At 35.3% G+C, this 27,935-nt stretch overlaps 4 protein-coding genes across 8 annotated transcripts; 2 read left to right on the top strand and 2 right to left on the bottom strand.

The window, feature by feature from the left end:
- The first annotated feature begins 362 nt into the window (after positions 1–362).
- Positions 363–6,263, top strand: LOC129579043 (tetratricopeptide repeat protein 21B-like). Its single transcript, XM_055468534.1, has 10 exons — positions 363–534; positions 1,102–1,313; positions 1,408–3,326; positions 3,403–3,520; positions 3,616–3,892; positions 3,964–4,161; positions 4,266–4,506; positions 4,571–4,668; positions 4,737–5,001; positions 5,078–6,263. Exons 2-10 carry the CDS (start codon positions 1,148–1,150, stop codon positions 5,771–5,773), a joined length of 3,978 nt encoding a protein of 1,325 aa, XP_055324509.1. The 5' UTR covers positions 363–534; positions 1,102–1,147; the 3' UTR covers positions 5,774–6,263.
- On the bottom strand, positions 5,936–9,854 carry LOC129579045 (proton-associated sugar transporter A). Its single transcript, XM_055468537.1, has 8 exons — positions 9,117–9,854; positions 8,468–8,730; positions 8,020–8,382; positions 7,489–7,769; positions 7,149–7,385; positions 6,832–7,025; positions 6,577–6,751; positions 5,936–6,504 (listed from the first exon to the last, which is right to left on the bottom strand). The coding sequence occupies exons 1-8, from the start codon at positions 9,296–9,298 to the stop codon at positions 6,280–6,282; spliced, it is 1,920 nt and encodes a 639-aa protein (XP_055324512.1). The 5' UTR covers positions 9,299–9,854; the 3' UTR covers positions 5,936–6,279.
- Positions 9,855–9,896: 42 nt separating this feature from the next.
- On the top strand, positions 9,897–23,183 carry LOC129579046 (synaptic vesicle glycoprotein 2C-like). Of its 5 annotated transcripts, none has more exons than XM_055468538.1 (13): positions 9,897–10,312; positions 17,954–18,323; positions 18,834–19,058; positions 19,365–19,527; positions 19,596–19,717; positions 19,786–19,885; positions 19,964–20,102; positions 20,176–20,378; positions 20,475–20,603; positions 20,726–20,871; positions 21,047–21,206; positions 21,356–21,483; positions 21,573–23,183. In XM_055468538.1, the coding sequence occupies exons 2-13, from the start codon at positions 18,320–18,322 to the stop codon at positions 21,626–21,628; spliced, it is 1,575 nt and encodes a 524-aa protein (XP_055324513.1). In that variant the 5' UTR covers positions 9,897–10,312; positions 17,954–18,319; the 3' UTR covers positions 21,629–23,183. The 5 variants fall into 5 exon arrangements, with proteins under 5 accessions (XP_055324513.1, XP_055324515.1, XP_055324516.1 ...); XM_055468540.1 differs by lacking the exon at positions 9,897–10,312 and adding an exon at positions 11,731–12,597; XM_055468541.1 differs by lacking the exon at positions 9,897–10,312 and adding an exon at positions 12,070–12,448.
- A 189-nt stretch (positions 23,184–23,372) lies between these two features.
- On the bottom strand, positions 23,373–27,520 carry LOC129579048 (homeobox protein ceh-30). The gene is made up of 4 exons (XM_055468544.1): positions 26,674–27,520; positions 26,350–26,580; positions 24,270–24,468; positions 23,373–23,960 (listed from the first exon to the last, which is right to left on the bottom strand). Exons 1-4 carry the CDS (start codon positions 26,987–26,989, stop codon positions 23,675–23,677), a joined length of 1,032 nt encoding a protein of 343 aa, XP_055324519.1. The 5' UTR covers positions 26,990–27,520; the 3' UTR covers positions 23,373–23,674.
- Positions 27,521–27,935: the final 415 nt, after the last annotated feature.

Here is a 27,935-nt window from a genome sequence, read left to right as displayed (position 1 = left end):
TATATTTTGTCCCAACAATAACACTTGGTCATTTGTTTTTCAAAAATATGGAATTCATTCTGTTCAGCTAAGGCATTCAACAGAATATATTGTAAGGTTTTTTCTTCTAATTGAAAATTGACAGCTAAAAATCTGTAAGAAATTCTAATAAGCATTTTTCATGTAATTGAAATACTTAAGAATATTCAATAATCTATTTTTATCCATATTTCATCGAGTTAATACATTTTATTCTCTTTTTAAATATTTTTTTTAACGTTTCATTCCATTCAAATGGGTGTTCGTCATACAGTTTTCAGGATACTTTTGAATAAAGATGAATGGACATAAGTGTGTGGCGAAAATGGTGGTGGCAATACTTCGTATTCATTTAGTCGATAATGTTTGATAGTTGGTAGTATGTGATGACAGCTGTCAAATTATGTGTTGTCCCATGGAAACGATGAAACATGAAAGAAATATAAACAAAAATTCGCTTTGATTGTTGTTATCGTTTGAAATTTCATTTTCTTTCCTCTTTATATTTTATAGACGGTAAGTGAAATTTTAGCGAGAATTAATTGGTTTTGAGTAGAATTCTGAAATTGAAGCACTTGCACTTTGTTAGACAAAAAAAAATTATGGCTGCTTATGGTTATATGACCCGGTCAAAAAAAGTCACACCACAAATTCAACATGACGTAGAAAATATGGTATTTTTCATTGATCTTGGCACATCTAGAGCATTTCTATCTTATGAAAAATTTGACAAACTTTTGGTGTTGGAACATACTGAAGTGCCGGCGGAATTCGCTGGCAACGGTTTGGGAAAATTGTTAGCCAAGGTATGTTGTTCGAATGGAACTGGTGATTGGAATTCTTTGTTGTACACCTGTTACTTACACAACTGTTTCTTTTCCTCTATGTAGTTTGCCTTTGATTACTGTGTTGAAAATGGTTACAAAATGCAACTAAACTGCACCTTTTTACAACATTATTTAAACAAATATGCGCCACAATATTCGCATTGTGTTGTACAAAAGAATTGAGCTGTGATTGAAGAATAAAAATGGCTATGCTGTTGTTATACATTTCAAATTCGATTTTCATTCATTTTTCAAGTACACACAAGACAAAAACGCCTTAGAAATCATCAAGATCGGTAACAATGGATGAATTGGATTACAAGTCATTGATATTGTATTATGGACGAGAGAAGTACTTTCATTCGATGCAGAGCAAATCAATCGAAGCATTGACCAAATTTCCAGCAAATGCATGCTTTCGATTGTACAATGGCTTTGCGCTGTCTCTGGGCAATCGTACACAAGAAGGTATGACAAAATTGACTGTTTTCCAACTAAAATTGAAGCCAAAAGAAGATCAAAATTATTCATTTCAAAATCCAATTATTCTTTCTTCGACTAGGTATTCGCGAGCTAAATCCGATGCAATCGGACAAAGAGTACGGAATGGCAGCAATCATTGGCTTGATATATGCACACAAACGGTGCACCGTTGTAGACAAAGAGGCACTTTCAACACTTGACCAACATTTGAAAGCGGAGCGAAAGCATTTAACCAGTCAATCGGCATACTATGCCGGTGTGTTTCTATTTCTGAGCGGCAAGTTGGAGAAGGCCAAAGAATACGCAGAAAAATCATTGAAATTGCTGCATACTTCAATTGATGCGCTCATCCTTAAGGGATGGTGTGAATTGTACCTCCGAACGAAGAATGCTACTCAAGTTTTGGATGCAACTGAAATCGCATTAGAATATGGAAAAAACTTTGATGCATACACGCTTCAAGTGCGCTACCATCAGCAAAATGGTGATTTCGAAACGGCCATCAATATCTTGAATCATTTATCAATACGATATCCCGACACAAATATTCCGCTCGTTGAGAAAATGAAAATTCAACTGGCCAGTTGGAATTGGGAGAACGCAAAAGAAACTGCGTCTCGCATATTAAACCTCGAACCGAACAATATTGAAGCGTTGTGCATCCGAGCGCTAGGTTTAATATGCCACGAGGGAAAAGTTGAGAATGGTTTGATTTACTTGAAGCAACTATATTCGGCACTGGCAAAGAATGAACCGTCAAATGCCGATTTACATTTATATTTTGCTCAATTATTCTCTCGCAACTGCAATCGAAACGAAGATGTACTGAATTGCACGATGCTATTCGCTGAAAAGGCCTATCAATTGTCACCATTTAAGGCTGAGTATTTAACCGAGCTCGGTTTCCAATCGATATTTCAAGGCCGATACAAAGATGCTGTTAAGCATTTTCGTGCTGCCACAAAAGTTGATGACAGTTCGTTGCAAGCATTGTGTGGTCTAACTCAATGTCAGATGGCCGAGTCGGGCGTCAGCGAACAAGTAAAACAACAAATCGAGTTTTTGAGCGAGATTCAAGGTACAACCAAAAATCCATTCCTACTGCATATGTCAGCGAAAACCATCGAAAATAATCCAGACAAAGCGATTTCGATTCTATCTGAGGCATGCGAAGTGCATTTCAAAAATTTGAAAACCGTCCCATACGGAGCGGAATATTTGCGACGATTTGATTCCGATTTTCTATTGGATGTCACAACTGACTTGCTAAAATATTCACCGATCCAATCGACTATTAATATTGATGAAATTGAACTTTCAAAGAAAACGTTACATATTTCACTCAAGCAGAGTTTGAATATACTTGAAGCAGTAGTTAAAGCCTATCCCGGCTCGGTTATTGCTCTCTATCAATTGGCCAAAGCGGAATTTCTTTGTGGTGAATCGGCTGCTGCTACAGTAACGCTACAACGCCTGCTGAACGACATTGATCCATCATACAGTGATGCACATTTGCTCCTGGCCCAAATTCACATTCAACAAAAACACTATCAACGTGCAAACCAGAATCTGGAGATTTGCTTGAGTCACAATTTTGATGTTCGAGACAATCCTATGTATCACCTTGTAAACGGGGTCATTAAGAAAAGTCAACTACTGTTGGAAGATGCTCAAAAATGTTTTCAAACCGCTTTAAACATCTGCAGCATGCCGAGTTCAAATGCATCGATGAATGCAAACAAAACAAATGACAAACACACACTTGCGCTGCCCGATCGGGTGACGCTCTACTTGCAAATGATTGACGGGTATTTATTGATGAACCAGCAAGCCGAAGCCGTCAAACTAATGGATCGATCGTTTGAAGAGTTCAGTAACACTCCGGAAGAAGGCCGAATCATCATTGCCAGTGCGGATATTGCATTGCAACAGGGGAAAATTGATAAAGTATTGAATTACTTGCAAAATATTCAACCAGGGCAACCTTACTACCTACAGGTGAAAATTAAATTTGCACTCAAGTTTATTCTCTGTTTCTACTATGAACCTAAATATTTTTTCTGGTGAATTTCAGGCGAAAAATAAATTAGCCTATGTTTATCTAAACCATAAAAAAGATCGGATCCTCTTTGCTCAATGCTTCAAAGAACTGGTCGACAATATGCCGGGTCCAGAGAGTTACTTGATGTTAGGTGAGTTGTGGATGGATATCATTTGCTGAAAATTATCTACAGAAAAAATTACAATAAAACCGATCTTTTTCTAAATTGCACTTGCATTTGCCTAGGTGATGCCTACATGCATATACAAGAACCAGAAGAAGCAATCAACGCCTTTAAAATGGCACTTCGGCAAAATCCCAGCGATCCACTTTTGGCAAGCAAATTGGGCCGAGCATATGTAAAAACTCATCAGTACAACAAAGCCATCAATTACTACAGAGAAGCCACTATAAACGACAAAAACTTGTCAATGAAACTAGATTTGGCCGAATTATTTTTGAAGTTAAAACAATTTTCGAGTGCCGAACAAACGTTGATTGAAGACATCGAATCGAGTCATAGGTAGTATCACTTCTGTGCTAATTTGATGAGAGATTGGATTTATTTTATTAAATTTTGCGTTTCCTTTCTAGTACAAGCGATGATACAACACTGCTTCAAACAAGAACCAAACAGCTCCTGTTGTTGGCACGAATCCGCGAGAAATCCGGCCATTTAAATTCGTCATTGGCAACGCTCAAAGAGGCTCGCGACAATCAATATCGCTTGCAAAATCGTATTGTTGTTGAGCAATCGTCCGGTGTCTATGAACAAAATGCAATACTTTCAAAGTAAGAAATGCAAATGGATTTTACGCATACAACATAATCTAGTGACAATTGGAAAAATGATTTAAAAAAATTATTAAAATTACTCAACATTTAAAACATTTCAGAATTTGTGTGCTAATGGCGGAGCAGTCAATTGCATTACGAGATAATCATCAGGCAATTAATCACTATAAGGAAGCGTTAAAATATTCACCGGATGACATAAAAACAGTTATTGCCCTAGCACGGCTTCATTTGCAAGTGAATAATGCGATGGAATGTCAAAGCATGTGCACTAAAGTGTTGAAAATCGATCCGAATAATGAAGCAGCGTCTGTGATGATGGCGGATCTATCTTTTCGTGGAGTAAGTTACCGCTATTTAAAATGGATTTTTCTTTAAAAATTACAACCAATACATTTCACTTCAGATGAATTTCGAAAGTGCTGCATACCATTTTTCGCAATTATTAATCGGGCAACCGACTTATTGGACTGCATTGGCTCGCTTAGTTGAAGTATTGAGAAGGTGATTCATTTTTTTCTGCTTCTCAATCCAATTTCATTAAAATTACTAAAACCAATTCATTTTTCTAGATCGGCTGCATTGCCTGACGCTCTTCCATTTTTGGATCGAGCCGAGCAAAATTGCCCGCAACCAACTCAAGAGGCTGGTCTGAACTTTTGCAGAGGTCTATATGAATGGTACGGTGGAAATCCAAACAATGCACTTCGTTATTTCAACAACGCTCGTCGCAGTTCGGAATGGGGTCATCAGGCCATTTGCAATATGATTGAAATATGCTTGAATCCAGACAATGACCTACCGAATGAAATCGTTCAAGACTCAATTAACGATGATGTAAGGATTTCGATTTATTTTAAAATTTCGCCTATTTAACCTAATGTTTTTTTTTTCAAATCATTTTATTATTCAGTCGGAGGTTCGAGAATCAAAGTTGATGGCACTTCGAACAGCTGAACGTTTGTTGAAAGAGCTCAAATTAAGCACCAGTGGGCTAGAAAACGACTCGCTCTCTTTTCGTCTATTGACCAATTTCCATTTGGTAGCAACGCGCCAGAAACTATCCATTGAAACGGCCTTGACTGACTTCACGGAAATTGCAATGCAGGAAGAGTATCGAGATCATGTGGGACCGATATTAGGTTTAGCCACCGCACACATATTATTGAAACAAACTCAAAAAGCAAAAAATCAATTGAAACGCGTCGCTAAAAACCAATGGAACTTTGAGGACGCCGAATATTTGGAAAAATGTTGGTTGATGTTGGCTCATATCTATATTCAAGCGGGTAAACATGATATGGCCCAAGATTTGCTAGAGAGAGTTACCTCGCACAATAAATCATGTGCAAAAGCCTATGAACTATCGGCTCAATTATCTGAAAAAGATCAGATCTACCGCATTGCAGCAATGCACTACGACTTGGCCTGGCGCTATGGTGGAAAATCAAAACCAACAATTGGGTATAAATTGGCATTTAATTATATGAAGAACAAGCGATTTGCAGATGCAATCGATGTGTGCCAGCAAGTATTGAAGCTACACCCAGATTACACGGCCATGAAAAGGGACATTTTAGATAAATGTCGAAATAATCTGAGAATGTAAACGGCTAATGGTCGGTGCAAAATATTGCACTTTGATGTACGTATCCGTGCGTACTAGACAGGTGGTTACTTACGATTGCCACGGAAGAGTAAAATCAAAATAGTCTTTTGATAATTTAAATGTTGCTTACATAGAAGCAGTCAAACAAATAAAAGTGCCCAATTTTGAAACAAAACCTGATAGAATTCGATCGAAGTCAATTTATTTTTTATGCACATAAAACAGACCGATATTTTATTTGATCTCATTTCCGAGTTAAATTTCGTTTGACAAAAGGAGACAACATCAATGGATTAAAATATAGAACAGTTTCTTGTTATTTTATAATCAATACATCAAAATTATGACACATAAATTATTTTGTAAAGATTTCTTAAAATGGCAGCGAAAACAATTTTACACTTGCAAAAGGATGTATGAATTATTATTGCAAATGTAACAAGTGAATGTATTTCTAATCGAATAAAGTGTATGATTATAATAAGAAGAACATTTTAGCTTTTTACCTATAAATCTAGGTAGATAACTTGTGTGGCACTAATTGCACCGCAAAAACTTAGAAAGCTGGCCATCGAAACAACAGCAGTGGTTGTGCCCGACCATTTGACAATCGTTCCCATGCACAGCGATAAAATGAATTGTGCTAAGAAAACCATGCTACTGACAATAGCAATATCTGTTCCCAATCCTCGAATTTGTGCTCCTTGTGAATTTGATGCGTCAACTGCAAACTAAAAACCATTTCTCTTAATCAGGAATGCACTTGATTCAAGAACCGAAGAAGAACAAGACGCAATACTTACACATCCCTCTGAATGGTAATGAGCGACCAATAAATATGGCATTGTGAAAAGCGTTGAATACATGATGCCCGCACACCAACTGAAGATGATAACACTGGATGGCGCTTTTGTCAAAGCCAATATACACATGCCACAGCTGTAGAATAAAAGTCCACCAATATATACTCTCTTCGCCCTAGAAAAAAAGCAACACTCATCATTATTAATCAGGCTCAGCTGTTTTTTTTTTTTAGTTGGTATATATGGTTCATTTACCCATAATTACGAATCAGTTTTTCAATAATTAGCGAATAGCACGCACAAGATAGCGAATACATTGCCATTCCCCAGCATCCAAAACGCACACCTTCCTCGTAGAGCGCATACGATTCCGATCCTTCAGCAGCTTTTGGATCGCCATGGAAGACGGCTTCACCAACGAAATCCGTAAAGTATAATGAATAACAGACCTGCACACAATTTACGAGAATGGAATTAAAAATTGAGCCATTAAAATTCTCTCAAATTATTTCAAGTGGAAAATTTAACGTAATTTCTATTTCTTTGGTGAGAATCAACCAATCGTAACGCACATGTGCCATCCAGCAGAATAAATTCGTGAGACAGACCATTCGCAAAGAATGTGGCATGTAGATGATTGACATTAGGTACTGATCAAAAGATGCAATAGGCTCCTCTTCTCCAGTTGGCAGTGTTGTTGTTTTCACATTGTCTCCAGTAAACGTCGTCTCAGCCTCAACCTCTGGCTCATTCACTGTTACCGTTTCAGTGTGTTGAAGTGCTGGCATTGTGAATCTCCGATGATTTCCCTGGGGAGCATAGAGTAAGTAAGTAGTATTTATTTGGTCTTGTTTCGTTTTCTTTTCTTTTCTTGTAATAAATCATGGATAGAAGCAATGATTTGTTTATTACTGTTTGTTTTGGTACTTCGAGGCATTCGTTCGATAAGGCTCCGTAAGAAGTTGTCCGGTTAATTGGATCGGGTGCTTGAAGTCTTTCGTTAAGTGCAGATTGTTCATTTGAATCGGGTTTTGCATCGTCGCATTCGTCAATCACGACAATGCTTTGGGACACTGACTCTAATCTCCATAGCGGAATTTCACGAAAACTGTTCAGTGTCACGATAACGCAACCGATAAATATAATGGTAACCAATGTGAATACGGCCCTAACGTGCCCACCCAACATTACACCTTTTCGCACATAATAATAGAAACCAGAATATGAAATAGATTTTGATGACATATTAACATAGTAAAGAAACTGGTCAAACATTTACCGAACCGAAAAGAAAGAAACCAAGCAGAAAGGAACTTGCCAAAAAGAAATCATCAAGCAAAAACTACATAAAGGCATGAAAAAGCAACGGAAAATAAATCTGAAAGTCAAAAAGTTGCTCGTATTGCTGTTTACATAAGAATCGAAAAGTTAATTTTGAAATACCAAAAGACGTTTCTTCCCAGTTGATGGCGCCGAGTGAATAGCCCATGAAGCCGCCTAATCCCGCCATTATTGTGAACGTTGACAAACCTTTTGCATGATCCCCCGGCACAGTGACATCGAGCAAATAAGCACGAGCTGGACTTTGGCATGCATCAGCATCGAAATCCAATAAAACCGTTCCGATTATAGTAAAGAATACTCCCCATGGATGCGATGTATTCGAAACGTGGACTATTTTCGTTTCAGAAGCCGTCGCACGATGTGCTAACACCGAAGACTTTATTACAGTTTCGTTCGTTTCGTACGGATTGAAATCGCCCATAGCATAACCGATACTTTCACCATTTGGTACCATCAGCAAGCCTAATGGGCAGCACAATATGCATAAATAGAATTGTTCTTCTTACAAAGTTTTAATTTCGATTAATTTCAATAACAATCACATTACCGATAAATATGCCGATTGAAAATAATATTATGAATGGCCTTCGACGTCCCAGGTTCAGTCGACATCGATCGCTGAACGAACCCATAATCGGCGTTAAAAAGAATCCAACTAATGGCGATAGTGCCCATACCAATGTCATATGCTGATGTTGAACGCCAATGCTTAGAAGGGTTGGTGAAACGAAGGCCGTTTCTGCCGCATACGAAAATTCGATACCCATTACAGCGGCCGAAACTCGAAGCAACTCAGACCGTGTTTTTGTTCTTATTATTATTATTATTATTGTTATTTCGTTATTGGAATTTGCACAGAAAAAAAAAGAAAAATAGAACGATAATAACCATGAAAATGGGTCATCAAACGGATTTTCTAAATTGCATGTTGTACAATTTCAACGAGAGAAAAACCTAATGCATTCGAAATAGTCGCGCAAATATACATTCAATTGAAATGCAAATGATTGTCATCAATTGATATTTACTGTCGAATTTATTCCAATCGATGCATCTAACACTCGATGAAAAACATTGGCTTTTTCAATATTGAATAGGTTTTTCTTTTACTTTCGCAGCAAATTGAATGCGAAAAAGGTTTAAGAGAATTGAATCTAAAATTTATGTATGTCAGCTAACAAGCAATAAATAAAGACCTGTGTCTGTGGGAATAATCGGCATCAGCACAGCTCGACGATTCATTGTAAACTTTCTTTTTCAATAGTTCGATGACAGTTTCGGGATTTTCTTGTCTCCAATTGGAAAAACGGTCGCGAAACGATTCTCGCCACTCATGAAATCGACCGATCCAACCTTGATATGAATGTAATTTGTCCATTATACGGTTGTTATGTTTTATTTGTTTTTATCACTTGAATTCGATAGCCTTATCACAATAAACACATAAATCGTGTGAGCACACGCAATGACTTAACTCAATAAAAAAAAATTAAATTTAGAAATAATATCTGGTGGGATTTTTATTTTTAGAATAAATTACACTCCAAAAATAGCCCTCCGTTTAATATAGCTCTCAAATGACCACTATATAATTATTGCGTTGTCAGCAGCAGCAGAAGCAGCGGGTTGCAATGCATACCGTATGCATGCGCTTCAAATGGTTAATTTAATTAAAAACTTATTATGAAACACACAATGTCTGCTAATGGCCATTGAATCGGTAAAACCCATTGGTCACTATGCAAATATTCTAATTGTATTTGTTAGTTTTTCACTTTGGATGCGATACATCAGCACTCGGTGATGGTGTTAGTTTGTTTCATTTGGTTCTGCACCGAACGAAAAACCATGCAAAGCAAATGCCGGAGAACAACGCAGCAACATGGCATTTATCAGTGCGAGGAGCAAAGTAACAATAAAAGTCTATTGGAATATTCTGTTGATGCTTGAGCATCAATCTGATATGTTTTGAACTTGGCATCGGCGCATCGGTTGCTCTACGACATTCTCTCCGACGACAATACGCAGGGTTGTCTAGCGTCTTCTGTTAGTACATGTAAATTTTTAAACATCTACTTAAACAATTGCACGGACAGACACACCGAATCGAAGAGAGTGAGAGAGAAAAATAAACCGTTAGCACATCTCGGCCATTCGCATGCACACTGGATTTGACTGACTGACATTCAACATCACATGTTACTTTCATTGTTTGGCGTGTTCTTTCTATTCCATTGTTTAAACGTTGAAACTGATCTTTGTGCAATTTTGTGTATTGTTTATTTTATCTCGATTTTTGTTCATTGTTTTTTGTGTAAATTGGTTGTCATCGAATAAATTATGGCGACACAGCAACAATCAATCTTATAGAGACTTTGTTAGAATACATAATGTAAGTACTGTGCAGAATTTTGCACAAATCTTGTGATAAATGTCGCCATTTCATATCAGACGACAATAATAAAAAGTCAAAATTGTAAATCAAGACAAATGTGTAGATATCAAAAGACGAGATCATCATCACCACAAATCAGGGAAGTGTTTCATCAATAAATTCGTCGAATTAAGCTGTGCAATGATGTTCCTTGTGTACAAATGGATAATTTGTTGGCAAATATTATATCTAATAATTATTATCATTGATTGCCAAGGGCAAGATTGGCAAGGGTCGAAAATAATCATTATTTTGCAAGCTGTCAACAACGATTTCAATCTCTATCAAAATAATGCAAAAGACAAGTTTAACATACATACCTTTCGTTTACTTTTCATTTCAATATTTAATCACTTCCGAAAATCGGGAAATTAAATTATTTTGCGACACAATTTGTATTATGATCAAAATCTGAATTCGTTGTTTGTTTACGCACTCCACATATTTTTTGGCATCAATTCTCATGTTCATGGGAGAGAATATTGAGTAGCATGCAATTTCAAAATGTAAACTATGTTTGCGGATTGATGCAACATAACATGTGCGGCATGTGTGTGTGTGTGTGTGTGTTTGCGTGAGAAAGTGCACCTTTTCAATGCGCACATCATTTATTTTGCTACATTTGAGCAGTCGACTAGTCGAGTGCATGCACGAGATTTGTTTATTTCAAGTTAACGGCCAAGAATTCACCTTGATCTGAATTTTTGAGAAACTCGAAATGCTATTTTTGTTGGGGTTTCATGTCGTTGATTGTATAATTGCGGAACAAGTGCCCATCTATTTCGATAATGATGTTGTGATAAATGTAATCGGTTGAGGGTAAATGACTTGATGGAACTCGACCGAAACGAGACAAAACCTATGGCGGCACATGTGACCAGCACATGGTTTGAGTAGAGAGCGAGCCAGAGCGAGAGAGAGGTAGAGAAAGAAAAAGAAAACTGGCAAAAAAGAGGGAGAAAAAAAATGCAGCTCAAAAATGTGTGCATCACTACTTGAGTAGTACGTGTACTTATTTTAAAAATATAAAAATATAGGTATAGTTTTTGGCAAGCCATTTCGGAAATAATTAATGAGCGGATGGATTTATACACTTGCAATGTCTGCAGCTCTGATTATTCGTTGCCATATTTGTTGCAGAGAGACAAAACAACAATATATGCGATGAAACAAAAAAAAAATCATTTGAAATCTTTTCTCAGAATTAAACCGAAAATAAAATCAAATGAGATGCACACATGGTTATCCTTTAAATTATAGCCATTGCTTTGAATAACTATTTATCGTCTAATTGTGTCGCAATATTATACAAAAAATCAATGTTCGATTGGAAAATTTCAAGCGGGCGATAGAGAATTGCAATTACAATTCGGATTAGAATGTTCAATTAAGCCGTCATGTTTATTCCGACTTATTTATCGTGTGATTTTTGTTGTCGTTGTTGCCGTCATCGCCCGTCGTCGACGTCGTTGTCATTTTGCTAGTGTGCATTGAGATAAACGGTTAATTATTTTCAAATGAATAAAACGAAAACAAACATACAAAAACTATAAGACAACAAATGAATAAAAAAACAAAACACACAGCACACAACAAAATTCGTTGAGAAGATGAGAAGGCAGCTCCGTTGAAGAGTCCCTGTAAAAACGAGTCACATTTCATTTTTGTCGCTATTTGAGTGAGCATATCGCATGCATATATAAATGCAAAGTGCTACAATTTCGGTGTTGCTGTTGCTCTATCGAAATTTTAAAGTCGAATGCTTGCAGTGAACGTAATTTTTTCCTCTCATATTGAAAACGAATTTGCTGCGGCGAATAGAATAGAAACGTATTAAAATTTCAATCAACGGAAATTTGTGTTATGTAATCAAGTGTGAACGCTGTTATGCAAAACTCTTAGTCGAATCGATTCATCGACGAACAATAGAAGAAAAACAAAAAGAAAACTATCAACTAATTTGCTATGGAATTGTATTACGTGCGTTTTCTTTGCGGAAAAAGACGCAATCCTCGTGCTATCCACCGTCAAAGCTTGTGATAACATTGCGAGATAAACGGTTGATAAAGCAGACCATTGACGACATTTAAGACGGTGACCAAAACGTTGTTTTTCTTTAAATTAATGTGTGTACTGCGTGAGGACATTTTCTATTCCCAAATCCATGTGCGAAAAAAAGCAAAACGTTAAACTGAAAATTGTGTCATTCAATAGGATTTCTACTACTATGCAAGAAATCACAGGTACATTACAATTTGTTAACTCAACATTCCATAATTATTGATGTATTTTGTTTTTTCTATCAAATCATTCGTCTCAGTCGATTTGTTAAGAAAAAAAGGTTTTCTTTTCCGTCCGTCTTATTCGCGATATGTATTTTCACTGAAGGGAAAATAATGTTTCCCCCAATGAACAAAAAATTACCATCCAAATGAAATTCATTCACTTAAATTAACCTCAATCGCAAGAATTTCGGTTATTAGATGAACGTTAGTCAAATACGGAATCGTGTGTATGGCCAAGCAAATAGGGAGCAATGTTCATTGGGACGATATATATATATATATATATATATATATATATATATTTCATATGGATTGACCTCAAAAACCTTTCCTATCGAATTTATGATCACGCCCTAGTCGAGCTAAAAGAAACCTATATATACACAATGCGTATTTCGCTGCTTTACCACCTTTATGGTTCCAATGAAGTTAATATATCGCCTTTTTCGCGTTTTTTTTCTTCTTACGACTGTAAACGTCCTTATAATATGATATGGACAGTTTTCAGAACGAGACCTAATAATGTTGTACGCACGCAAATACTTACTTTCCCTCTAAAAAAAAAAATCCATTCCGTTGTTGTCAGTTTAGTTTTTGGTTTTACTTTCATCGCACTTGTATTCATAACAACAACAAAGTTTACCGTTTATTTTTCGTTTTTAACATAAGTTAAGAATAAAAATTCTCCTGTTAAAATGGTTATTGTGTATTAGTGATGAATAAGTATGATTTATGTGGAAAGCGATTGACGAACGGAATCAAATAAATATCAAAATATGTGAACAAGAAAGTTCCATTTTCGAAGTGAGTGAGAAAAGAAACCTCAAGAGGTATGAATTTTAGTGTTGACCAATTTTCAAATGATATTTTCTATTCGATTGGGAATTTTCCTAAAAGGATAAACCAATCCTCATTAACAATTTGACCGTCAAAATGCTAGACATTTCGTCGAGGTTCATTTGAGACAACGTCCGTTTGCATGTTTATTTTTAGTGAAGAGGTCCGAAGAGAGAGAGAGAGAGAGAGAGAGAGAGAGAGAGAGAGAGAAACAGAACACGAGCCTTGTTTATATTACTTCCTCGATTGACATAGCATTCACATCATGCTTGCAATAGGAAAAAAAAATTCGTCGTTTGCACAAGACCAAAAGTGTCAAAAGTGATTTGGGCTTCATTTCATTTTCTGTTTTCAGTACCGACTCTTCTCTAATTTCAAGCCCATTAAAGGCGACAAAACTATAATAAACTTTAGCGATGCAATGTACATATTCCCAAGCAATTAATATCACCGTAGATCAAGTAAACGGAATGTAAACATTCATTTACACTTGAGCACTATAAAAAATTAGTTTCGAACGATGCCGTTCGAAAGCATTGAAACCATAAATAGTTTTTTTTTGCACCGTTTGTTGATCAATCTACCATGCATTCAGAGAAGGGAGAGAGAGAGAGAGAAAGAAATGGGAACCAAAGGACAACACGCTTTATATTATCCTAGTTGATTCCGAAAATTCCATCTAATGGACAATTATTAATATCCAAAATCAAATACGAACAAAAAATTATTCATAAAAATAGGATACGTTTTCCTTAATTGTTTCAGTTTCGAAATGCACGAACAACATTCTATGTGATGGCGGTCAATTTAGAAAACTCACACAAGAATTGAAATACGACACATTTGTGTTTAGAAACTAGCGACAAATCATCAATTATCTAATGGTATATGTAATGTTGGGTGTCCTTCACAATGTCGTTAGTGTATACCAATATAGAGGAACCCACATGCACAATCCGAAATCCACTGCGTGCTTGATTATGTATTGGAATTAATATAAATTAGATATGAGATACAATGTAAAACAATAATCTAAAATTAAAACAAACGATACTTATTTAGAGTGATTCCATATCCATATCCATATTCGGCGACATTCATGAAAGTGAGAACAGAACGTGAGAGTGAAAAGAAAACAGCAACAACAACAATCGAAGAGCAGAAAGAAATGTAGTAAAAAAACACACACACACAACCACATGGAAAAATGCATGCATTTAATGTAAACGTGTTGTTCGCCTCGTTCATGAAGTACGACAACAAATAAGAAAAGGTCCCATATATGTAAGCCATATAATATGGAATCGACATTAAAAAAAAATACGACAAAACTACGTTAACATCGCGCGCGTCAAGCCAAATGTTAATATTGAACGTTGTGTGATTGTGACTGTTGGTTACGCGTGCACATTAAAGCACGATAAGTTTACACCACAACAATAACAACAAAGAAATGAGGATATATTGGTTTGGTCGAATACACGCATGTATCCAGTCCAATGTGTCCACTTTTATTGTCAAAATGAACGAATTTGCTATCAAAGTAAACATTGACCGTTGACACCAAGTATTTTTCATGAAGAAGGCTGTGGTTTGCTTACTTGTTACATTGACCCATTAAATCTGTTTTCAATCTCACCTTTTGATCATGCTGGTTAGGTTCTAATATCAATTTTTATTGAATTAAAATAAGTAGATTTTAATGTTATAATGATGGCAAATAGGCCATTTGCGGGAAATATCGGGGATATAAATATAATTTGATTCACGTTTTCAATTTGGCGTCACCTGTTCCATTTTTTTCTCGTCTCAATCAGTATTGAATTGTATTTTTTTTTTAAATCGAATTTTGTTGCCGTTGCCATTGTTGTTGTTACCATTTTTGCTATTAATAACCATATATACCGTATACGAGCCCACTATTTAAAAACCGAAGCAAATTGTCCTTCAAATTCTCATAGATTCATCATTTACAATGAATATATTTGAATGAATATTTGCACTGTGTACGTGACAATCCGGTAATAATTTGCCAAAGCATAATATCCTTTGTCATTTTGGATTGTCGGTGTTTGGTGGCGTTTGTGGTCGGATTAGATTATATGGCCGTCACAATCCACAACAATGCTGTTATGTGAAGGCGTCACTTTCTCTTTTCGTCTACCAATATAATTCGCTTTTACGATGGCTATTTTTTTTCCTTTTCATTTGCTACCTTTGTCGGTTTCTCACTGAATCATGGCCGTGTGGCGTTGGTGTTGTTATGTATATATTTTGGTTTTCATTGTCTCGTGCGCTTATTCCTGATTTACCTCTTCGTTTTCCATTTCTTGATTGTATTTATATACAGAGACATGACTAACTCATTACTCCTCACGTATCACACTTACCATAGGAAACTAAAACTGTTGATGTTGGCACACGACATTCTCACGACGACGACGACGACAGCATTTGTTTTTTTCTTCTTCTTTTCGGTTTTCGGTGACCACGTCGCTTTTCATTGAATTTTAATCAAATGTAACGGTGTGGAAATTCGCTTAAATTGTTTATGAAGAAAAGGAAAAAAAATTGATGCTTATGACGAAGATGATGACGGTCAACTATGAATAAAAAAAAATGTAACAAAGCATACGCACACACACACAAACATATATATATATATATATATATATATACACATTCATTTCAAGGGGTGGTTGTTAATAAAAGTGAAACAAATCGGCGCACCACTGTCCCTTTCGCTCATTCTCGGAACAGTGAAAAACCTTTCGGAATGATTCGGTTCGGTTGCGGAGCGCGCTGCACATTCATCCATAAGTTCCATCCTTCCACATTTTTTTTATCTATCCATCTACTCATCAGTCCGTGTGGGACAATAGGGAATTTTCTTTTAGCGGTGGTGAACAAGCGATAGGTAGCTTTTTTGTATACACATAAAAACAATAGCTAAATAAACAAAATTGTATGTATGATATACACACATTTTCGTGGTCATAATAGTTGAACAGCGAGAGAGAGAGAGAGAGAGAGAGAGAGAGAGAGAAAGAAAAAAAGAAAGAAAGAAAGAAAGAAAGGAAGATAGATAGGGAAAAAACACTACGAAACAAACGAATGAACGAACAAACGCTATTGCTTATTTGCTTTGTTGGTGCTTCTGGTCTGCTCTACTCTCCACCTGCCCCACATTGAATAAAAATAGGAAAGTTTTATTAAAAATGCACGAACATATCGAGGACATTGCGTTTATAATTGACTTTTATCTGTTATCAAACTGTAGTTCATAGTAGTATTTCGTCCCGTTCAGTGAACACTTTTTTAAAGCTCAGTCTCAATTACACCGAGAATTGCTGTGACACATGTTCAAATTTTGAGGTCAAAAACCGAATTTCAACTCTATTCCCGACACAATAAATATCACCGATCAACAACTCAATCCATGCTCAACCGGCGTAACACGTGAATTAAATCATAGTTTTTGCATCGTGAGAACAAATTAAACGGAAGTAAATGTGCTTTGTGATTTCGACAAAAGAAAGTAAATTCTTGGTTCATTTGCAATTTGTTGTCTTTTTTACTGTACACTAAAATACGGGGTTCAAAGGTTTTTCCCATTTTGTGGATATTAGTGGTGATCTTCAATCGAAGTGAGTACATCAATTTATTGAAACCAACACCTTTTCGTCACACGGATTACGATGGAATTAATTAAAATGACATTGAGTACATCAGTACATGCAAAGTGTCTTAATGGCTCATGAACGGCGTGTTGAGGTGGTGTTACAATGTCAACGATTAAATACATTCGAAGAAATGAAATGAATTTACTTGTGACGTTGAAATCCGACTGCGCAATAGCTATTTTAGAAGTGCAAGGGAATCGACTTTCATTTTGCATTGGAATATTTCCTTATGGTCATTTCATTTTGATAAATAATCAGTAAAAGCATACACGATGGACAATAAGATTATGTTTTTTGATTTGATTGTCAAAATCAAAATAAAACCACGACATTTCAATAGCCACACATAAATAGTTACACACGCATACGTATGAACATGTGGGGAGGTAAACACATCACCTTCATTTCGACGAAAAGAAAACGTTACGATGAGAAAAAAAAAACTGGAAAATTTATTTGTTCGCCTGACGCATTTTGTCGATAAAAAGCGAAATAAGCATGAATGAAGGCTGTATGTTGACAACTATGAAGTTCACGTGTGAACAACTATGAACTTATACATATGTCTTGAAGGGATAATTTCATAGGAAACTTTTCTATCAATACTAACGCTTTCAATGGCAAGGTCTATGAACGCAATCGAGAGGACAAAGAAAAACAATGCGAAATGAATAAAAATAAGATTAAGACTGAGAAATCCAAACAAATCAAGTAGTAGCATTACATGCAATAGAGATGATCTTGTTGAAGCGATCGGAAAATGAATGTAATTTTGTTCTTTTTTTTTCGTGCAGGTTTCATCACTCTAAACATTTGTCTAACGTCAACAATTGGTTAAAGCGGTGGAGATTTGTAAAGAAAAACCTGCAAGCAATACTACGCTCATAAAGTCAAAAAGCCCGTGCTTTGCATTCAAATCAAGGAATTAATTTGAAATTGTAAATACCCAGGCCACACAAAGCAAAGAAGCAAAACTGTCTTCGTTGAGCACAGAACACGACAATATTAGTGATATACTGGATTCGCAAAACAATAATCGACATTCCAGTTTAGAGCTGAACATATTAAACGCGATTGATGATCACGGACCGAGAACATCACTTGAACCAATATTCACACCGTCCGAAGCACAAAGTCAGCGACCTTCATCAACTTGCACCATGGGTATGTGTTACTCCATCATTTTGAGTAATCGTGTCATACGAACGAACCAATGAACAATCATTCAACCCAAAATCGTATGTGTGCTCTCGAAACAATTTTCGATTTGGAATCGAAATTAAAATCTAAGGGAATATCACGCTCCTGAATCTTGTGATATATTTGAGATATTTGAAATAAACATCAATTGTATGACATATTTTCGAATATTTTGAATAAATGAATCAGATTTTTGTGGATTTTGGAGATATTTGAGATTTTTTGCATTAAATCCGAATAAATACATTTAAATATCATTCATAATCACAAAAATCCACAATATTCCGCCGTATTCACAAATATCCACCATATTTCATACGACAGATTCTTAGAGATAAATTGGATTTTTTTGAAATATTTGAAATAATTCAAGCGTGATATTCCCCTAGATTAAAATTTCAGGACCACAATAAAGAAAACACACAAACACGCATATAATACACGCACTTGAATATTTGTTTCTCGATCCCCCAGGTCTTGATTTTATGGATAATTCTGGTGTACGAGTGGATTACGAGAATGCGCTCATTAATGCCGGCTTCGGAAAATTTCACATTTATTTGCTCATCGTTTGCGGTATGATCTATATGAATACGGCGATTGGGATTACAATTATATCATTCGTTTTACCGTCAGCCACTTGTGACTTTCGTATGTCGTCGAGTGACAAAGGCTTGTTGACAGCAGCTCCGATGCTTGGTAAGATCATACAATATTCATTATGGATCTGATAATCGGCTTTAAAATTATGGAAAAAATACGTATTTGCATAAATTATATCAAAATACCATATCAATTCGAAAAATTAAATTGGATTCGATAATCATTTACTTTGAGAACGATTGAACAAAATATTTTTAGTTTGAGTTTTTTTCGAAATGTTACAATTTGTTCGAAAAAATGGGTATTCGCTTTGATTGAAATTCAATGGTGTCAAACATGCATATAGTTTATGTGTATATGATATTATAACATTGTTTTTTTTTCCGTTTATTTTTCATCAAGGAATGCTCGTGGGCAGCTATTGGTGGGGATGTTTAGCGGATACAAAAGGGCGTAAAACAGTGTTAATCGCCACACTACTGCTCGACGGATTTTGTGGTCTCTTATCATCTGTGGCACAATACTACTATTTATTCATGCTCTTTCGTTTCTTCAATGGATTCGGGTGAGTGGTCAAAATTGGTCGCTGCAATTGATCTCATCAAATAAAACGTTTTTATCTACAAAACAAAGGGTGGCAGGAGCAATGGGTATATGCTTTCCCTATTTGGGCGAATTTCAACCAACAAAATATCGCGAAAAAATTCTATGCTGGATGGAAATGTTCTGGACAGTTGGAATCATTGCGCTACCAGGTATGTGCCAATCCTGATTCAACGCTCAATTGACCTATTAAATAAAAATCGTTTTGTCTCTTTTGCAGCTATTGCTTGGTTGATTATTCCATTAAATGTTGAAATTAGGCACGGCTGGTTTCTGTTCCATAGTTGGAATTTATTCGTAGCGATTTGTGCCATTCCAAGGTTTACTAATCAATGTTCATTGTTAAATATTCAACTTTTGCAAATCTAACTGAAAAAAATATTTTTCACGATGTATAGTTTGTTACTCGGATGTTTACTGTTTTTGTTTCCGGAAAGTCCGAAATTTCTTATCGAGTGCGGTGAAACGGAAGAAGCCCTTGAAGTTTTAAGACACATGTACCAAGAGAATACGGGCAAAGGACAAACCGAATATCCGGTAATTTGAATCGAATCAATTCATTCCATTGCAAATCAGAAAAATGACGATTTTCTTTCACTTACACATACAGATCAAGAGTCTAAAAGAGCGTGAAAGCATTAGCACGATATCACGACGGACGAGTAAATCAGTTCGCACACTCAGCATGAAAAAACCGAAGGAATTGAAAATGCTAATGTCTGAAATTTGGCAGCAAACGAAACTGTTGTGCAAGCCGCCGCATTTACGGAACACCGTCTTAACCTGTGCCATTCAATTCGGATTAACCACCAGGTGAGTTTGTGTGTGTGTGTGTGTGTGTGTGTGTGTGTGTCACGTCAAAATCTGATTCAGTCACTCCATGTGTAATCAACTTATTTTCCATTTTAGCTATTATACGTTGATGATTTGGTTTCCTGAACTTTTCTACCGTTTTGAAGAATTCGAAAAGCACAACGCTAACAAATCGGCATCCGTATGTGACGTGTCATCAGTCGTACTTGAACCAGACGTGAATGGGTACAATTATTATTTTTCATTCATTGTTCACCTTTTATTTTGAAATGAATGAATTTTTTTTCTTGCCATAAAAGTACATAATTAAATGTTTGAAATTGATGGAAGAAAAATTGTGATTGCAGAACACTAGTCTACGATGAATATTGTGACGGTCCAACGATTGACAATAACGTTTATATTCATACAATAATCATTGGAATAAGTTGCATACCGACTAGTCTATGGCTACCACTGTGTGTTCATCGATTGGGTGCGAAATTCTTTCTAGGTAACTCAAGAAATTTATTTTAAGCATTGGATGCATTTAATATTCATACACAATGGACGATATGAATGGATGGACGATCGGACAAACAACAAACACCTGAACCTGTTTTTGTTTTTCTTTTCTTTTCTCTTTTCTTTTCTTTTGTTTTTTTTTTTTGTTCTTTCGATCTATTTAGTATTTAGTCTAGTAGTGGCTGGCACCGTAACAATTGGATTATACTTTGTGCATAATTCAGTTGAAAATTTAATATTGTCTTGCATATTTGAGGCTCTGACATCACTCGGCATATCAACTGTGTACTGTGTTATGGTAGATTTGTTCCCGACGAATTTAAGGTAAAAACATAAAAAAATCATTGCCAACCGTCGTTGATCGACAATTATTATCCTTTCCACCCATTGTTCTTTCGATTCAATGGCAAACCACACACTTTATTTATAGCATATATCCAATTAAATTGTACGCTATCTATTATCACACACAGAGTTATGGCAGCTGCTTTATCCTTGACTTTCGGCCGTGGCGGAGCTTTGATAGGCAATCTAATATTCGGCTTTTTGATAGATTTAAACTGTGTCATACCAATAGTATTATTTTCTACAATGTTATTTAGTAAGTGGCACATAACTGCTTAAAATGTTCACTCATTTTTCTTCTATTTTTAATTAAAAAAACCTCTCAAACACCATTTTCTTTCACAGTTAGTGGATTCTTATGTTTGCTGTTGCCAAATACCGGCGGCCAGGCATTGGATTGATTGCATTGAACACCATTGTTACCGCATAGTATCTACATTAAATAGCAACACTTATTCGGGCAAAATAGTGGTATAAACCATATAACACAACAATCTTGTTCCCGTTTCCGTGGATGATGTTCTCAAAACACAACTACTAAATAGTTTAATAATTAGAAACAAATCACTGGTTTTAATTGAATAAAAAAAAATGTTTGTTATTGATGTCAATATATTAATAGGATGAGAGAAAGAAAAAACATATTGACACTTCTATATGATGACAATGTGACAATTAGTTTTATATTATTAGGGAAGTAGACATTTTTAGGGTGCGGTCACACTAGGAAACATTTTACTGTAAACATGGAAACAAATTTTCGCAAATGTATGGAAAAAAAAGATGCTGGAAACAAACACTTTTTTGAACTGTTAGATATTTTCGCCTGAGAAAAAAACATTTCACACGCACATAGTCCTGAGGGTTAAATTTGAAATTGGTTCAATCATTCGTATCACTAATAACAAAAAAAAAATCATTTAAATTGAAACTGGAAAGCAAATTGAATCGCTTTGTGATTATACGATACATTGAGTATTTCATCAAATTATCGCTCAGAACTGTGACAAATATGCGATGTTAACTGTATATTTAGGTTTCATTTTGTTATTGAGCACGCACACACTACACTTTAAATACCAAATGTTTTTTTTTTGAAATCCTCTTGTAGCTTTTCTCTGAAAAATCAAAATTAGAAAGGTGTGATGTTGAAGAAAAAATATGCCGTCAAACAATTGCTACCGATTCAAGTCTGTGGTATATAAAGTGCTTTACGTTGAATCGATTGCCGTGAATTGTCGAAAATTGAAAAAAAAAGAGTTAGATTTATTTTTTTAGTTAGCAAATAGATAATCATTTATTTCAAGTTATAAATAAATAGGAATTCCGCTGTGACTCTTAAAATCATGATGATGAAAATACTGGAAATATAAAAAAAAATTACAAATTATATGAACAAAAATGATGATGGACAAGGCAAATTGGGCCGAGCTGAAACAATACAGCTATCCACATTTGACAACTTAAGACAGTGTTCAATTTTATGGGCCAAATATTCTTAAATGAAGAGTAAAAACAGATCCCAACCAATTCTGTATTGAAAATGATTTATCGATCGATTTTATTATTAAATTGTTGATCATTTATAGGATATAGCTCATGAAATGACACCATATAACTTTAATGTTGTTACGATTCGCTTGTTCCAATTTTGTACGAAGAATATAATACAAAATGCAAACGGGAGAGAATGGTAAAAAGAAAAAGTAAATAAATTCACATTATTTTATAAAGAATCAAATTTATTTTGACGTTACAAATTATAGTCCACTAATTAAACTTAAAAACCAAGGAGAAGAAAAATATGCAAGAAAAAACAAAAGTTGCAAACTCGTTTTTATATACATACAAATCGTAATTGTAATGTTGAAGTAATCAATAAGTACCTGCGTTGAACACTTAATATATAAGACATAAACGTCACTGACAAGATGAAATATATAATTATTATATAAATTAGTTTTCTTTTGCGTATGCACACGTGTACATCGAAAATAATCTGTGACTTAGCACATGCCTTATTAAATAGTTTTAAAAGAACAAAAATAAAAAATGGAATAGAATGAATTGGAAAAGAAGAAAATTTAAAGATGCTTCATAACTTGGAAGAAGAAGCACATAAAGATGAAGAAAAAAAACAAAAACAAAAAACAATCAAACAGAATAGTTAAGAAAAAATCAAACGGAATGAAAACACACGCTCAAAAAAAAAAATTAACTAGTTTGTTGTAAGAATTAATGATTTATACTGGCTTTAATGAGAGTGCAAGACAAAACGTGTTTAAAATACAGTGACATTTGTTTAATTTAAAGTGGTTTTCCACGATTTTAATTACTTTTGATTTGACTACCTGAAGAAAACTAAACAAAACGTGGTCCTGAGAGAACGCGAGCCAAAAACGGATTTACAGGAAAAAAAGCAACCCTTTTTTTTTCATTCGGTCAACTCATTGTAAAGTTGATGGGGTGCTATTTTCGTTTAGCGCATTTGGTTTGGCATTTGTTGGCAAGGCGTCCGTCGTGGAGCTTACCATGGCATGTGAATTGGTATGTGGAGTTGTCAGCATTGACATGCACAATGAACCCGGATAGCATGGGCCAAACAGCGGAAATGGTGTTATTGACGATGTGCCCATTGCAGCGGTGACATTTTGTATACCAAAACCGGTTGCATAGATGCCCTGGCGTTGTGCAATTTTCAAACGTGATGTCAATTGTTTCTTCCATTTTGTACTGTGAAATGTAAAAACAGTGAGCCATAAAATACTTTTCAAATGTATTGGCCTTAACCAACGGCCTTACGAAGACCAGACGAAATACAAAAAATATTATACCCATTGTTAGTTAAATACATCTTCGGATTTTAATTCTTTATTGAACAGGAGGGAAGACAAGAAAAAAATAAATTTTCCCTAACATTTACGCGTGCCATTCTTGTGAATATCTTGTGGTGAATTTTGTATTCGAAGAAGTTGGCTAGAAATGTCAAAAAATGTGCGATTGTGCCATTTTTTTTTATCGATCTTAAAAGGGTTTACTTACCGTCGATTCTGGAACCAGGTCTTGATTTGCACCTCTGTCAAATTCAGTGTTTTTGACAATTCCATTCGTTTGCTCACACTTAGATATTTATCTTGTTTGAATTCATTTTCAAGCTTTTCCAACTGTTTTACACTGTACGCTTGCCGCGGTTTTCGATCGATGCCCGGCTTACGCGATCGTTTCCCCAACAGTTTCGGACCTAATATACACACAAAGATAATCAGAATCAATTCATGGTTTTTTCTTCTGCTCCATCTATTTTAATAGTCGAATTGTTGACAATGGACTTTATTTTCAGGCAAGCCTTTCAGCTGTGCTAAGTGAATTAACAAAACAACAAATGATTGATTCGAATATTGTTGTCGGTGTCGGTTTTTTTTTTCTTTTCGCGCAAAATGTCAACAAATTTGTCGTCATGATAATTGGTTCAAACGTTACCGAACACGATTACTGAATACGATACAAATTAACACAAATGTTAAATTGAAGTGCGTGGAATTGGTTGAACAATTGGTTTTCTTCAAATTTTGATGGAAAATAGCGCTCCAATTGGTGGTTTGTTTGTATTTCGACGAACTAAAACGGATTACGATGATTGAGCTATTTTGAATAATCATTTGTATATACTATATAGAATTTGTGTTTCTTTTTTCTTTCACAAGAAAAAAGGACTTAATAGAATGATGTTTTTATTAGAATCCAATGTTTGTCTGTAGTGATAATAATAATAATAAAGACATTGCCAAGTTTTATTGTACGTAGTTTTTCTTCTCTGCTCTCTATTTCTTATTCCTACACATATACATAAATTAGAATGTTAAATAGAGTGGACAACGTTTGGGCTATTCAAATATTTGTGTTACAAATAGTTTGTCCAACATTTTCGTTTGGATTCCGTAGAAAATCATTTTTCTACCCAAAACGTTGGTATTTGATCTGTTTCCTACATTTCTATTTGATCGTTATTTTTTCTATTTAGACAACTATCGTCTCAATGAATTGTTGTTTGAAGAAAAGAGAAAAAATAAACGGTCTTTTTTCGTCAGACTCAATTGATCGCTTAAAACTGGCCGATTTATGAAAGTAAACTTTAACACAGTACAACAAATTTTTGATGTTTTGAATGCACGATTGCAGAGGACTGAAATACAAACCAAACTGCATCATTAGTTTGTTCAGAAGACGTGCAAATATGAAAGTCATCAAAGTTGGAAAATTTCAAGTACACCTTTGAACAAAATAGGTCTGAAACACTCAATTTTTCCAGAAATCTATAATGATATGTGTATTTTCGGAAAGGTGAGACTTTTTCATAAATTTTGGTACCTTATTCATCGAAATCAGTTGAATGGTTCCCGAGATATAACACAAGAGGTGTTTAAATCAGTGAAAAATCGACGATTTGAACTAAAATCAGGAAATTTGTTCGGGAGGTACCCTAATAGTTTGTCCGATTGTGTTCAAATTTGTCCAAAAAATAAGATTCTGAGAGTTTCATGTTGATACCAGAACCAATTCTATGTTTTTGACGTCTTTTCTTTTCAAAAAAATCCTTGAGTCATCTCACTCATCTTTGTAGATTCTACTCAAACTAGTCCTTCAGTACTCATGCCGAGGTACCTAATATTCTTTGCAGAGATGCCACCTATAACAATCAAGTGTAAATCGTGCATACGTGTGACGTATTCGTGAAATTTTAATGGACTATGTGCAAAAAGCAGCCAAAATCGATGATTTTTCATTGATTTCAAACACTTTTCATGCTATATCTCAGGAACCATTCAACCGATTTTAATGAATAGGGTACCAAAATTTATGAAAAAGTCTCATCTTTTTGAAAGGATATATGCTCATATAGATTTCTGACAAAATTGAATGTTTCAGACCTATTTTGTTCAAAGGGGTACTTAAAATTCGCCAACTTTGATAACTTTTTTATCTGCACGTCCCCTGAACAAACTAATGATGCAGTTTGGTTTGTATTTCAGTCCAATAAAATCGTGCATTCAAAACCCCAAGGCGTGCAGCCATCACCAAAAAATTGTTGTACTGTGAAATGAGTGGAAAAGCGACAAATTACCTTGTAAGCAGAACAAATATTTTGTTTGATCAGGCATTTTAGTATGTAGATCAATCCAATTAGCATACATAAAGTTTGTATAGGCATTTGGCGACGGTGATGAAAGTAATGCGGGATTTTTATTATTGAATGAATTGCAGGGCAATAGAGCAGATGCATTTAAAATGTTTGCATTTGGCATATGGTCGTGGACACTTTGTGCATTCAAATACTTTAAAACACTGGGTGACGCTGAAAATGTGACACATTTTGAAGAAGAAGAAAATAACTCAATTATAAAAATGATTTTCTTTTGCCACAGTAACCATCCAATCTAAAACATACTTATTGTGTTTGGTGTTGTGGTCGAAGATTTGTTGAGACTGGAAAAATTGCTATCTAGATTTGGCAGCGTTGATGGCGTCGCGGCAATTCTTTCATTTTCTTCCAAACCCAGAATATCTTTTATTCGAAATGCTTTCGTTTTCACCAATTTCGATGTTTCCCAATCACTTGAAGCATCTTCTTGACATTGATTTGGATTACACATCACTTGCTTCAAGTCAATTGGTTCGTCGGAGCACACATTATCTGTTTCCGTTTCGTATGTATCTTCATTATCGCTAAAATATGGACTTTCCAATCGTGTCCACTTTGCCATTATTTTATTCAATCACCTTAGACTGAACACAATTAACTTTCAAATCACTTTTACCGTTATAATCACTGATTCGTTTCAATTTTATGCCATTCACTTTCAAACTGTTTACACAATCAGAACTTAGAATTTGAATCGTCACCAAACAGATAAGAGCATATCATTCATAAGTGTGTCCTCATCAATAATTCGTGTCAAACTGATGTTATACTCTGAGCATCATCCAATGATGCGAAGATTATCACCACAAAAACGTAGATACACGGACTGTCCGGTTATGTGATTTAAGTTGTTGTACAATGTGTGTGCAGTTAGTTATTAGAGGATGGTGTTAAATTTATTATTTAGTCTAATTGTGTTAAAATCATGAGCAAATAAGAAGTAATTTTATCGTTACGCACTTTAGAGCATCTTTTGTAATTACACTATACGCAGGCTACCTGCATACCGTTTAAACAAGAATTTTAAATGTGTTAATCCGTGCCCCGATTCCAAGTATCGCTTGGGCTCTTGTTATTGTTGATTTTGTTTATTTTGTTTTTCTTCTTCACTTCCACGAAACGATTCCAATGAATTTTCGTCCGCAATTATTGGCTATGTGATTGGTATTGTTGATCAAAAATGAGCAAAACAAGCCAGTGACTTCAAAACTCATCACAAAATCCAAATAAAAATAGTAGCCGCCCATTTTTCGCACTTATACTCGCCGCCACAAATGAATTTCCTACACGGTTTGCATGGTTTTCATTCTCTCTCTCTCTCTCGCACACACACACAAACCACACTTAACTCGTATTATTTTCAATGTTAATTCACACAGCATATCATCACAAAAGCGTCGATGATGCACGACACATAGAGCCAGATAGCACCAAATGCCGTGTCGCAGGCCAAACCAAGTGGGTTTGATCCCAAATGCGGAAGCAAATGGTAAAGCGATGAGGTGAAA

The sequence above is a fragment of the Sitodiplosis mosellana genome, unplaced genomic scaffold (assembly GCF_009176505.1).
Source record: "Sitodiplosis mosellana isolate CC-2019 unplaced genomic scaffold, AAFC_SMos_1.0 Smas_scaffold_6226, whole genome shotgun sequence".
Lineage (NCBI taxonomy): Eukaryota > Metazoa > Arthropoda > Insecta > Diptera > Cecidomyiidae > Sitodiplosis > Sitodiplosis mosellana.
The sequence above is the reverse complement of the archived record's forward strand: the minus strand, read 5'-3'. Positions and strand labels throughout refer to the sequence as shown.

Bases quoted from the DNA above. Each gene is read 5' to 3' on its own strand.
- LOC129579043 (XM_055468534.1), top strand. From the start codon at position 1,148: ATGGATGAATTGGATTACAAGTCATTGATATTGTATTATGGACGAGAG. The intron at 3,327-3,402 runs GTGAAAATTAAA...GGTGAATTTCAG, and splicing joins GGCAACCTTACTACCTACAG to GCGAAAAATAAATTAGCCTA. The intron at 5,002-5,077 runs GTAAGGATTTCG...TTTATTATTCAG, and splicing joins AAGACTCAATTAACGATGAT to TCGGAGGTTCGAGAATCAAA.
- LOC129579045 (XM_055468537.1), bottom strand. From the start codon at position 9,298: ATGGACAAATTACATTCATATCAAGGTTGGATCGGTCGATTTCATGAG. The intron at 8,731-9,116 runs GTCTTTATTTAT...AATAATAATAAG, and splicing joins GATTATTCCCACAGACACAG to AACAAAAACACGGTCTGAGT. The intron at 8,383-8,467 runs GTAATGTGATTG...GCTGCCCATTAG, and splicing joins TTCAATCGGCATATTTATCG to GCTTGCTGATGGTACCAAAT.
- LOC129579046 (XM_055468538.1), top strand. The intron at 20,604-20,725 runs GTACAATTATTA...TTGTGATTGCAG, and splicing joins CTTGAACCAGACGTGAATGG to AACACTAGTCTACGATGAAT. The intron at 20,872-21,046 runs GTAACTCAAGAA...CGATCTATTTAG, and splicing joins GGGTGCGAAATTCTTTCTAG to TATTTAGTCTAGTAGTGGCT.
- LOC129579048 (XM_055468544.1), bottom strand. From the start codon at position 26,989: ATGGCAAAGTGGACACGATTGGAAAGTCCATATTTTAGCGATAATGAA. The intron at 26,581-26,673 runs GTATGTTTTAGA...TCACATTTTCAG, and splicing joins CACAACACCAAACACAATAA to CGTCACCCAGTGTTTTAAAG. The intron at 23,961-24,269 runs GTAAGTAAACCC...TACATTTCACAG, and splicing joins ACCTGGTTCCAGAATCGACG to TACAAAATGGAAGAAACAAT.